This window comes from Pangasianodon hypophthalmus, chromosome 20, assembly GCF_027358585.1.
Source record: "Pangasianodon hypophthalmus isolate fPanHyp1 chromosome 20, fPanHyp1.pri, whole genome shotgun sequence".
In the NCBI taxonomy this organism is placed as follows: domain Eukaryota; kingdom Metazoa; phylum Chordata; class Actinopteri; order Siluriformes; family Pangasiidae; genus Pangasianodon; species Pangasianodon hypophthalmus.
In genome coordinates, this window is record NC_069729.1 from 21,374,897 (window position 1) to 21,386,934 (window position 12,038).

Here is a 12,038-nt window from a genome sequence, read left to right on the forward strand (position 1 = left end):
TTTTCATGTTTTATATGATCTGCTTGTATTTTAATTTGTTTTGACAATCCACCATTGCAGCATCTAATATCACACAGACAATCTGAAACTGCTAAACAAAAGCAAATTAATTATATGAAGACGCATTAACATTTCCGTTAAAAATACATACATATAGTAAAAAGTGCAGACACAGAAAAGATAATTAAAAGGAAACCAGAAATCCATCAAATCCACCAAGCAAAATATTCAAGATAACAATCCGTCACCTTAATAATAATCTGCATAAGGCACATTGCACACTGTTAAAAGTAACATTCATTTAAGCATTTTCATCATTTACTTCATTCTTCGTGATGCCACTTGCAATTGTTTGTTTTTTAATAGTATTTTAAAGTATTCAATCTATGAGTCAAATATGAATTGATAATTCTGTATCGTCTTTACTCGACGCCTTTGGCCTTCAGCTCTTCTTTCACTCTTTTTAAGTAGTCAGGGTCTGGATAGCCATAACTGTAGAAAGAACAAATTCATTAAAGTGCATTTAATATTATGGTATATGTGCTTAAGTGTGTGTAATATACTACAAAATGTCTCAACTTTCATAGATTTTTATTTAACAGTCACTCTGCTTACCTTTCTGGCCCACCGTATGTATTTGTTTTATGATGAATGTCGTTCCAGATGACCACATCATCTACTCCAGTTGTTCTGGAGAATCCAACAGTAAAGATGAGTTTCTGATCAAAAGCTCTTCTCAGCAGCTGGAGCACGTGGTTTCCTTCAGCGTTGTCCGGTAAGTACGCAGTGCGACGAGTCCCATGGTAACGTTTTCCAGGGTTTGGATGTTCATTCTGAATAATAAAGTTGTACAAAACAGGATTAGAGATGTAACATGGATAGAAGATAATGCCAATGTAAACAGTATAACACAACTAGCACCTGTAATACAGTAGTGATATAACTAGCATTACACTGTAGTATTAAGGACACACAGGTTTCATTAGCATTAATGCCATCACTGACTTTCCCTTTCCATTTCTCCTTGAAGAAATCCTGTCATTAGTATAAAATCTGCTCTGTTACTTTAGCAGCTCAAGTGCAGGTCGCTATACGCCTGCTAGATAAGTGATGAAGTTAATATCTCTGTAAATAACTGAAGCTTATCCAGAAAATACTGTAATCTTTTTGTAAACAGCAAACAAATGGCAGATGAACCTTTACTGGTTTTTAAATGTATACATGTCAGCTGATCTAAAATGTAAATGTGTCTTTATTCTGCATTCCTTCTAGTTAACGAGCCAGTTAATTAGAACATATGACCAAGAAACCTGTGTTAACTACACCACACGTGCTGCCGAACTGAAGACTCCACCTCGCAGTTATATGCTCCTCCACTTCATTTAATGTAGGTGTTACACACATCAGTGAGTTTGGGATTAAATGATTTTAAGACAGAAAGAAGAATGTTCTCTTACCGTCTGAATGCCATCTGGTATGATGTAATTAATTTCAATTGTGCCACATTGAGGAAAGCCAGCGAGGTTCCTGTATTGGCAATGTTGGACATGCATTGTTCCATCAGGCTGGTTTCCTTTTAATATTCCAAAGATTTTCTTACACAAAGGGCAAATTTCTCCGCTGCTCTTTATTGACTGTTTCAGACACTCTTCACAGAACTCATGACCACATGTCAGTTTTGACTTCTGAGTAAACGTATCCAGGCAAATCGGACAATTATCCTCACTTTCTTTTTCTTTACCATTTTCTTTTGCTTTATTTTGGAACTCTTGGTTGAAATCAGAATTCTCTGTTCCACCTCTCGGGTCAGTGCCGTGTGCCCCTCTCATCACATCCATCCCTGTTTGTCCCCACTGAAATCCACCTGCTTGTGGAAAATCCGATGGATATCCGAGCAATTTCTTCACCTTCTCATCAAATACAGTGACTCCAGTAATCTTCTCAATGTCAGCTATGGCAGGAAGGAGATGCTTTGGCAGTCCAAAAAGTTTCCAGCTTCCGTTTCTTTCCCCTCCACCAACACAGGCGTGTTGAGAGCGAATTCTTTCAAGTGCCTGGGACACTATCTCAGTGGAGGAAGCATCTTTAAGATCACAGGTGACTGCTGATGTAACGACCTTTTGGTAGAGATGAGTTAAGGCTCTGAGGGCGTGAGCTTCGAGATTGACCTGATGAGTTCCTCTGGACCGTGCTGACACCTTAACCGAGCCGTGGACAGGTTCAGCATCAAACTGAACTCCATATTTATTTTGGATCTCAGAAATCTGTTTCTCAAACGCAATCTTCAGCAGTTGCCAGTGTGCCACATCCATCTCAACTGCAGCTTGAGTGTCCTTGATGTCCATGTCCAAGTTCTTTGGGGTCTGCACTGAAGTCCTACTGCTAGATGTCTCCATGTTATGTGACTCTCTGTGGCTAAATGGTGTTGCTAGATCATCACCAGGTTCCAATTTTATCCGCTTCTCAACCACTGATGTCATTTCTCCTGGTCCAAACAGCAGGTATTCATTTGCTGACATGCTTAGCATGATCCTGTGCTCTTCATTTGGAATATTACGCAGTGTCTCTTTCATGATGTCAGACTGCATGTGTGTTTGAGGGACAGAAACAGATTTGAGATTCTTTGTAGTATTCTGGACAAGAGTAGAAAAGGCCTGAGTAGCTTTGCTGAAAGAATCACTCTCACTCTTCACCATAGCTTTCGCAGCAGAGAGTGAAAGACGTGTTTCTGCATTTATTTTAACTCCAAACTCATTCTCAAATTGTTCCAGCTCCTTCCTGTAAGCTTGACTCAGGTACCAGTATAGAAAGGGAGGGACAGTAAAAGCATCAGAAGCTCCAGTCATCTCATTAGAAGCAGCTCCTGCATCCTTCATGAGCTCAGGTGGGGTTGTTTCTGTAGCAGTCACAGCTGTCTCAGTCATGTTCTCCTAATAAATATGGAAATACACATTTATACAATATTACTGATAGCCAAATTATACAACTCGCATTATAACGTACAGTCAGGTCCATAAATATTGGGACATCGACACAATTCTAACATTTTTGGCTCTATACACCACCACAATGGATTTCAAATGAAACAAACAAGATGTGCTTTAACTGCAGACTGTCAGCTTTAATTTGAGGGTATTTACATCCAAATCAGGTGAACGGTGTAGGAATTACAACAGTTTGCATATGTGCCTCCCACTTGTTAAGGGACCAAAAGTAATGGGACAGAATAATAATCATAAATCAAACTTTCACTTTTTAATACTTGGTTGCAAATCCTTTGCAGTCAATTACAGCCCGAAGTCTGGAACACATAGACATCACCAGGCACTGGGTTTCATCCCTGGTGACGCTCTGCCAGGCCTCTACTGCAACTGTCTTCAGTTCCTGCCTGTTCTTGGGGCATTTTCCCTTCAGTTTTGTCTTCAGCAAGTGAGATGCTGCTCAATCGGATTCAGGTCAGGTGATTGACTTGGCCATAACAGTCCACTTCTTTCCCTTCAAAAACTCTTTGGTTGCTTTTGCAGTATGCTTTGGGTCATTGTCCATCTGCACTGTGAAGCGCCGTCCAATGAGTTCTGAAGCATTTGGCTGAATATGAGCAGATAATATTGCCCGAAACACTTCAGAATTCATCCTGCTGCTTTCGTCAGCAGTCACATCAATAAATACAAGAGAACCAGTTCCATCGGCAGCCATACATGCCCACGCCATGACACTACCACCACCATGCTTCACTGATGAGGTGGTATGCTTAGGATCATGAGCAGTTCCGTTCCTTCTCCATACTCTTCTCTTCCCATCACTCTGGTACAAGTTGATCTTGGTCTCATCTGTCCATAGGATGTTGTTCCAGAACTGTGAAGGCTTTTTTAGATGTCGTTTGGCAAACTCTAATCTGGCCTTCCTGTTTTTGAGGCTCACCAATGGTTTACATCTTGTGGTGAACCCTCTGTATTCACTCTGGTGAAGTCTTCTCTTGATTGTTGACTTTGACACACATACACCTACCTCCTGGAGAGTGTTCTTGATCTGGCCAGCTGTTGTGAAGGGTGTTTTCTTCACCAGGGAAAGAATTCTTCGGTCATCCACCACAGTTGTTTTCCGTGGTCTTCCGGGTCTTTTGGTGTTGCTGAGCTCACCGGTGCGTTCCTTCTTTTTAAGAATGTTCCAAACAGTTGTTTTGGCCACGCCTAATGTTTTTGCTATCTCTCTGATGGGTTTGTTTTGTTTTTTCAGCCTAATGATGGCTTGCTTCATTGATAGTAACAGCTCTTTGGATCTCATCTTGAGAGTTGACAGCAACAGATTCCAAATGCAAATAGCACACTTGAAATGAACTCTGGACCTTTTATCTGCTCATTGTAATTGGGATAATGAGGGACTAACACACACCTGGCCATGGAACAGCTGAGAAGCCAATTGTCCCATTACTTTTGGTCCCTTAACAAGTGGGAGGCACATATGCAAACTGTTGTAATTCCTACACCGTTCACCTGATTTAGATGTAAATACCCTCAAATTAAAGCTGACAATCTGCAGTTAAAGCACATCTTGTTCGTTTCATTTGAAATCCATTGTGGTGGTGTATAGAGCCAAAAATGTTAGAATTGTGTCGATGTCCCAATATTTATGGACCTGACTATATAAATCTCTAGGACTATAGCTATGAAAATGGTTTGTTTGGGCTGATACCATTCTTATGATGTCATGCATCTTGTCTAGGCTTGGCTTTATATTTCCTTCATGGTGATTTTTTAAAATAGAAATTAATGATTTGTTTAGAACAGTTTATATTTAAAAATGTGAATGACACAAAAATGACCTAGAACTCATTAAGTGTGTCATGTTTGCACCAAATATAGCGCAGGACTAAGAATCTCATCAGCCACTGCACATCATTTTTGTTTGAGTTTGTGCGCATTTGCAAGCTCTTTGGCAGTTATCTTGATGATCCGTCATTTTCCCTCCGTAATCATTATTCCAAAACAAGGTTATACAGCATGTAAATAAAAAAACTACTGATACAAAACTAATAAAGGAAAAAATCCTTATGAAAATATTTTACAATAGACGGAGAGTAAAATTAAGTTCCACAGCAAATTTGCGTGCTTGATCAGTTAAGATATAATTAGTTTACCTTTGGGCTGGAAAATTTATTCACAGACTTTGGTTCAGCTTCCTGAAAGTGTACTGTGGCGCTTTTCTCAAGCGACCTGAATGTTAACGTTGCAGTTTTTATATCCTTTAAAGCTGTTAAGAGATGGGAAAATACCTTTTAGGTATAAAATATAAAACAAAACAACAAATTTGCTGATAGTTGTTTATTTTTTACCATAACTAATCCATTTTATTCAGTTTTCAGAATTGCAACAAAAAAATAAATGCAATTTCTCACCAGTTGATGGCGTGATCTCCACCTCTGCAGTGCATCCATCACCTAAAAGCTGAACCACCTCAACACTGCATCTCTCTCTCTCTTTTGCTTCAGAGTTACACCAGGTCTGAAGAGCTTTTTGCAGATGAGTTTTCCATTTCTGAGGTAGATCTTCTGGCCAGTCCACTTTCACATAAAACTTTGCAACATCCCGAGGTGCTGAGGGTTTTAGCTCATCGCTATCTCTTGTATCCTAATGTATTAAAGAAAGCAGAAATAAATGTTTCACAGAATTCCCATGATGCATTTATCTCCTTCATGGCCAGTGTCATGTGACATATACAGTCCGTATTTAGAGAAACACTGTCTCAACAGGCTTTTAGTGATCAAGCTGCTGCATGGTGGTGGTACGTCTCTGTATCTCCAGCATAATTACGTCTGTGGTGTTAATGTCAGTGAGAAAAGGATCTACTTTCTTTAGATTCAATTATAAACAGATAAAAATGTTGACATTTTGTTCTTTAACAAAGCTGTATTAAATAATATAAAGCATCATGAGATGACCTGCATTTGGAATAAAGTGAACAGCATCAGTGAGAAACCGTTTTAATAGAAACATTTAGCTCCTGCATTACAGGATCCATCCAGCTCCAGGATCTATCTATCCTAGAAATGTCCACTACATCAGGACTAAATGTAATATTTACCTTCTTCTGATCAACAGAACATTTCCTGCGTGTTGTATCAGAACTCTTAGACGCTGATGAGGACGTCTAGACAAAAAAGACACACTTTAAGTCTACACTCAGTAAAATCTACATTAAAACTGGCCATGATGAGTTTAAAACCCCAGTATTAACCTGTGGAACATCTGCAGCAGCAGCTGGAGGATTTTGCTCTTCAGCTGATCTGTACAGGTCCTGAAAAATAAAAATTACATATAACACACACACACTGCAGTACCAATACTGGAATTTTCTGTTTTTCTCATCTAATCATTTAATATTTTTTAATATAATCCTACTATTTTCTGGTCTTCTGGAACATCTCCAGCATTTGTAGGTTCATTCGGCGTTTCCTCAGCTGTAGAAGACTTGCTAAGATTTAGCGAGTTTAACTGAAAAAAAAAAAAAAGAACAGTGAAAGTTAACGCTCACTAAAGTCAGTGTTAAACCTGATATTAACCTGAGAAGTGTGTGAAGCGGCACAGAGACGTGTCCCATCACCTGCTGTCTACACATTCTGTGATATAAACAATCTCTTTATAAGTTCATCTACACAAAAAACAGTAAAAGCTAATGTTAAAATAGTCAGTGTTAAACCTGATAATACTGATGATGCTTTAAGAAACTGATATTAACCTGAGAAGCGACAGAGGGATGTGTCCAATCACCCGATGTATTCAGATCCTGTAATATAAAACAAAATCCAGAATTTTATATGGAAAATATGATGCAATTATTAATATTTTATGTATAAACATGCTTTAGTGTTTAACACCTGAGACTTCTGTAGTTAACGCTGTATAACACCTTCAGTACTTTCCTGTGCTGCTGTGTTTATACAGAGTTCTGCACTTCTTTCATTACATCTCACTACACATTATATCTGTTTTTCTGTTGTTCCGGTTCACTTCAACTGTGAAAAGTGTTCACTTTCTGATATTTATTATGTGTTAAATTTGATCTAGCAGTACCCGCTCTTGTGAAGCTGCCATGCCGGGATGGTGCTGCTGTTGTCCCTCAGGTACTGCAGAAGGATAATCAGACACTGAGGAAGAAATCTACAACAAAATTGAGACATCTGACATCAGCATTTATTCAAATGATCACTGATTAAAAACAGTGTCAATGACAAGATAAGAAACATTCTGATTGTTAACCTGGGCAGCAGGTAGAACCCCGGGACTTGATCCTCCCAGATCTGCTGTACCCAAGACCTGTAATAAATAATACATAAATAAATAATACAAAAAATATGTTATGTGAAACACGTCATCTTTTCCATCTTTATTTTATAGATAATTAATGGATGGACACAAAATTAGAAATCACATGAACAAGATTACAGATAAAAATCTGCAGGAAGATAATCATTATATTAATAAATCAGTAGAAATAATGATAATGTGCATAATAATGATAATAATAATAATAAGAAGAAGAAGAAGAAGCAGAAGAAGGAGAAGAAGAAGAAGATACAACTCTGATGCATGTCTCTTGTGGGATCAACGTTCCAGGGTAAAAAAAAGTTATTTATTTATTTTTAGTCATTTTCAGTCTTTCTGAATTGCTAAACATAAACCAAGAGTTATTTAATGGTATCATGCTACATTCATGAATATATTTTTGGGGAAAATTGATATGATCTAAAATAGTCACTTAGTAATTTAAAATAAATCATTAACAGAGAATTACGCATCATTTCATCATAGTGACTGTGATACGTACATCATTAATACTGGAACAGGACAAATCCTAGAGATATCTGATTATGAAAATAAAGAAATTAACCTCCTGATTCTGTTTTTCTCCAGGAGAAGTTTGGTCAGGATGTTGGGGTTGAATCCTGCCAGGTTGTGTAGTAACGACAGGGCTGACAGGGCTGTCAGGTGGCTGTTGGAAGAAATATTATAAATAATTAAAATTGTGCTGGTCTCTGAAATGATTAATTTCTTATTATTGTATAAATAGCTATGGAGTATCGGCCTTGAACAGTCACTCACTGATTGATTTCCACTGCTGGATGATGTAACTTCAGCCCCATTGTTGTCCATGTCCATGTCTTCACTTTCCTGTGACAGATACAGCATTAATGTCCATGCATGTCTTATTAGCCCAGTCCATAAAATCATTTAATGCATAATGACCAGATTCAGCAATCGAGTCAGCAACTTATGTCCAAAAGTTATGTAAACATTTTACATGAGGAAAGTTCCTGGTATTCAGAGTCGGGTTACGCAGCTGCTTAAGTGGATTTTCTGAGCTCCGCATTCAGATTATTAAAATCACTTGCATGTAGTTCACACCATTTGGTATCAAATGTATTATGATGTAACCTTGAAAACAAAACAATTTAAAAATGAAAAATAAAAAAGGCTATATGCTATGCTTACAGCTCATTTTATCCATAAAAAAAATTCACTTCTCGAGATAAGTGATATCTCTGATTAAGATGCGTCTCCTCCGATGTTCTCCGTGTGGAAAAACAAAAACGTTTCCTGGACTTTGAAGGGACAATATTGTTAATTAATTAACATTACTTAATTATTATGTTTACGTTCACTCAGTGCTTTATTAGCAACACCTGCACACCTACTCAGTCATGCAATCATCTAATCAGCCATCTAATCTTCAGGTAATGTTCACATCAACCATCAGAACAGGGAAAAGTGTGATCTCGGTGATTTTGACTGTGGCATGATTGCTGGTGCCAGACGGGCTGGTCTGAGTATTTTCATAACTGCGGATCTCCTGGTAATTACACACACGACAGTCTCTAGAGTTTACAATAAAGAAAACACATCCACTGAGCAGCAGTTCTGTGGATGGAAACACTTTGTTGATGAGAAAGGTCAATGGAGAATGGCCAGGCTGGTTCAAGCTGCCAGAAAGGCTACAGTAACTCAGATAACCACTCTGTACAACTGTGGTGAGCAGAAAAGCATCTCAGAATGCACAATACATTGAACCTTGAGGCAGAAATGCTACAACAGTAGAAGATCACATCGGGTTCCACTTCTGTCGGCCAAGAACAGAAAGCTGAGGCTGCAGTGGGCACAGGCTCACCATCACTGGACAAGTGAAGACTGGAGAAACGTAGCCTGGTCTGATGAATCTCAGTTTCTGCTGAGGAACACAGATGGTGGAGTCACGAATCCATGGACCCAGCCTGTGTTCCCGTTAATACCAATTGATCATAGCTTGAATGCCACAGACTATTTGAGTTTTGTTGCTGAACATGTGCTTCTCTTCATGGCCACCATTTACCATCTTCTAATGGATTATCATTCCAGCATGATAATGCACCATATCACAAAGCAAAAGTCTTCTCAAACAGGTTTCAAGAACATGACGATGAGTTCAGTGTTCCTTAGTGGCCTTCCTGGTCACCAGATCTGAATCCAGTAGAACACCTTTAGGACGTGGTGGAACAAGAGATGAACAATCTGCAGGAATTGCGTGAAGCGATCGTCTCAACATGGACCGGAATCTCAAAGGAATGTTTCTGACATCTTGTGGAATCCTGACATGAAGCATTGAGGCTGTTTCAGAGCAAAGGGACTGAGAGCCTTACCCAGTGTCAGTGTAGTGTTCCTAATAAAGTGCTCAGTGAGTGCATGTGTTTGAGTGTATTTACAGCCGAAACGTCCATTTCAGAGCGACGTGTTTAAATCAAACTGTCAGACAGCGGCACTGGATTTAATACTGCTGTTAGCAAACGTGTGTTATTACCCAAACAGCTCTCAATTTACACAGGCATGATCAGTACTGATTCATATCGATTACTATTGATTAGATGTGATTCGTATTGATTAGTATTGATTAGATGTCATTCGTATTGATTAGTATTGATTAGATGCGATTCATATTGATTAGATACGATTCATATTGATTAGTATTGATTAGATGTGATTTGTATTGATTAGATACGATTCATATTGATTAGTATTGATTAGATGTGATTTGTATTGATTAGATGCGATTTGTATTGATTAGTATTGATTAGATGTGATTCATATTGATAAATATTGATTAGATGCGATTTGTATTGATTAGATGTGATTCATATTGATTACTATTGATTAGATGTGATTTGTATTGATTAGTATTGATTAGATGCGATTCGTATTGATTAGTATTGATTAGATGCGATTCGTATTGATAAATATTGATTAGATGCGATTTGTATTGATTCGAATTGATTAGATGCGATTTGTATTGATTCGTATTGATTAGATGTGATTCATATTGGTTAGTATTGATTAGATGCGATTCGTATTAATAAATATTGATTAGATACGATTTGTACTGATTAGATGCGATTTGTATTGATTACTATTGATTGGAAGTGATTCGTATTGATTTGTATTGATTAGATGTGATTCATATTGATTACTATTGATTGGATGTGATTCGTATTGATTTGTATTGATTAGATGTGATACGTATTGATTAGTATTGATTAGATGTGATACGTATTGATTAGTATTGATTAGGCAGGAATGAAAATAATCATATGCACTGTCAATTCATTCTTTAAACAACCTGCGGGTTTTGGCCAGTGCCGGATTGCATCGAGGCTTCGGCTTGACCTTGGTTGCTGAACTGACTCAGATTGGGCTTCTGATTTTGTGTCTGGAAATTTGGGTTGATGATATAATCATAAAATACAAACATGTAAAAGTTTAATATCATACTGTAATTTACAGTGAAGTATACAGAGTGTTTTCCCGGCATTTAACCACAAAGCCGGACCTATTTATGGTACCATTTTATGCAAATATTTCTAACTGACTTCTGTATTCATAATCTGTATTCTTCTGTATTCATATCACTTTTTGTTCTGTGTATGTGTCTATGTCACTATACGTTATATAACACATTTAACACAATAAGGAAAGATAAAGAATTAAATGATCAAACGTGATACTTACAGCATCTGCATTTTGGTAATCATCTGTTTCCATTCTCTCTTCCATGCTTAATGAAAGTTTCTTTATTTACACTTCTAGCTTCAGATCTGGAATCAAAAACATTTGAAAGAAATCGATCCATTTCCTGATTTGCAGCATTTGCTTTATGATAGTGTGTTACTGATTAAACACTCTGAAAGGTGTGCAGTGGAGGAGTGGAGGAGAACTTTAAACATATCATAAAGCAATAAAGGACCAACAGGAATGCTGTCCAACCCGACTCCATCAGCACGTAGGAGGAAGTTTTTTAAAGAAGAAAATAAGCTACACTTTATTAAAGGTTGGAAGAGATGAAAACACTTCTGACATTTTGTGCTCCAGAAGGATCCAGTGATTGTAAATCCCATAAATTACAATAAATCCCTCCTGAATTCTTTAAAGCCAGCTTTCAGTCCTGTTACTTATCACTCTGTACAGCTTTAGTGATGTTAATGTCTGTAAAGTCTGTATTTCTGTTTCAGCTTGATCATTAACACTAAAGCTTTTTATATCTTTGTATTTCTATCGTTTCATTTGGAAAAACAGCTGCATAAAGGTCGGCTTTTATTTACTTTCGTTTTCTCTTTGCTGACTGAAGAAGGAGATTTCATTCGATAATTCTGTTTAATAAAAGCTGTAGATTGCGGATAAAATGCTGTATTAATATAGTGAGATGACTGAATAATCATCAAAGCTTTAAAATCCCTCTGTTTCTCTGTGTTTCTTAAACTGCACTCCTGACTTCCTCACTGCAGCCCAGTGCTCTTTAACTCTTGTAAAAGTGCTAGTGTAGTCTTCCTCAGCTCATGCTAGTGTAGTCTTCCTCAGCTCATGCTAGTGTAGTCTACTTTAATGTCAGTGAAGTTACAGGCTTTAAATCGAATGAGTGTGTTATAAGTTACTTACAGAAAGCGAGTGTGTGTCTGTGTGTCCTCTCTGCTTTGCACTCGCGTCACATTTCAGACAAAACGAAACTGAAAGCATTTGTTG

The 12,038-nt window shown here is 37.7% G+C and overlaps 1 protein-coding gene across 1 annotated transcript; it reads right to left on the reverse strand.

Moving 5' to 3' along the window:
* On the reverse strand, positions 1-12,038 carry LOC113537989 (E3 ubiquitin-protein ligase DTX3L-like). Its single transcript, XM_034314303.2, has 15 exons — positions 11,955-12,038; positions 11,031-11,116; positions 8,100-8,168; positions 7,888-7,989; positions 7,257-7,313; positions 7,071-7,157; positions 6,736-6,783; positions 6,399-6,491; positions 6,235-6,294; positions 6,082-6,147; positions 5,396-5,627; positions 5,138-5,250; positions 1,458-2,930; positions 616-833; positions 1-492 (listed from the first exon to the last, which is right to left on the reverse strand). Exons 2-15 carry the CDS (start codon positions 11,073-11,075, stop codon positions 423-425), a joined length of 2,733 nt encoding a protein of 910 aa, XP_034170194.2. The 5' UTR covers positions 11,076-11,116; positions 11,955-12,038; the 3' UTR covers positions 1-422.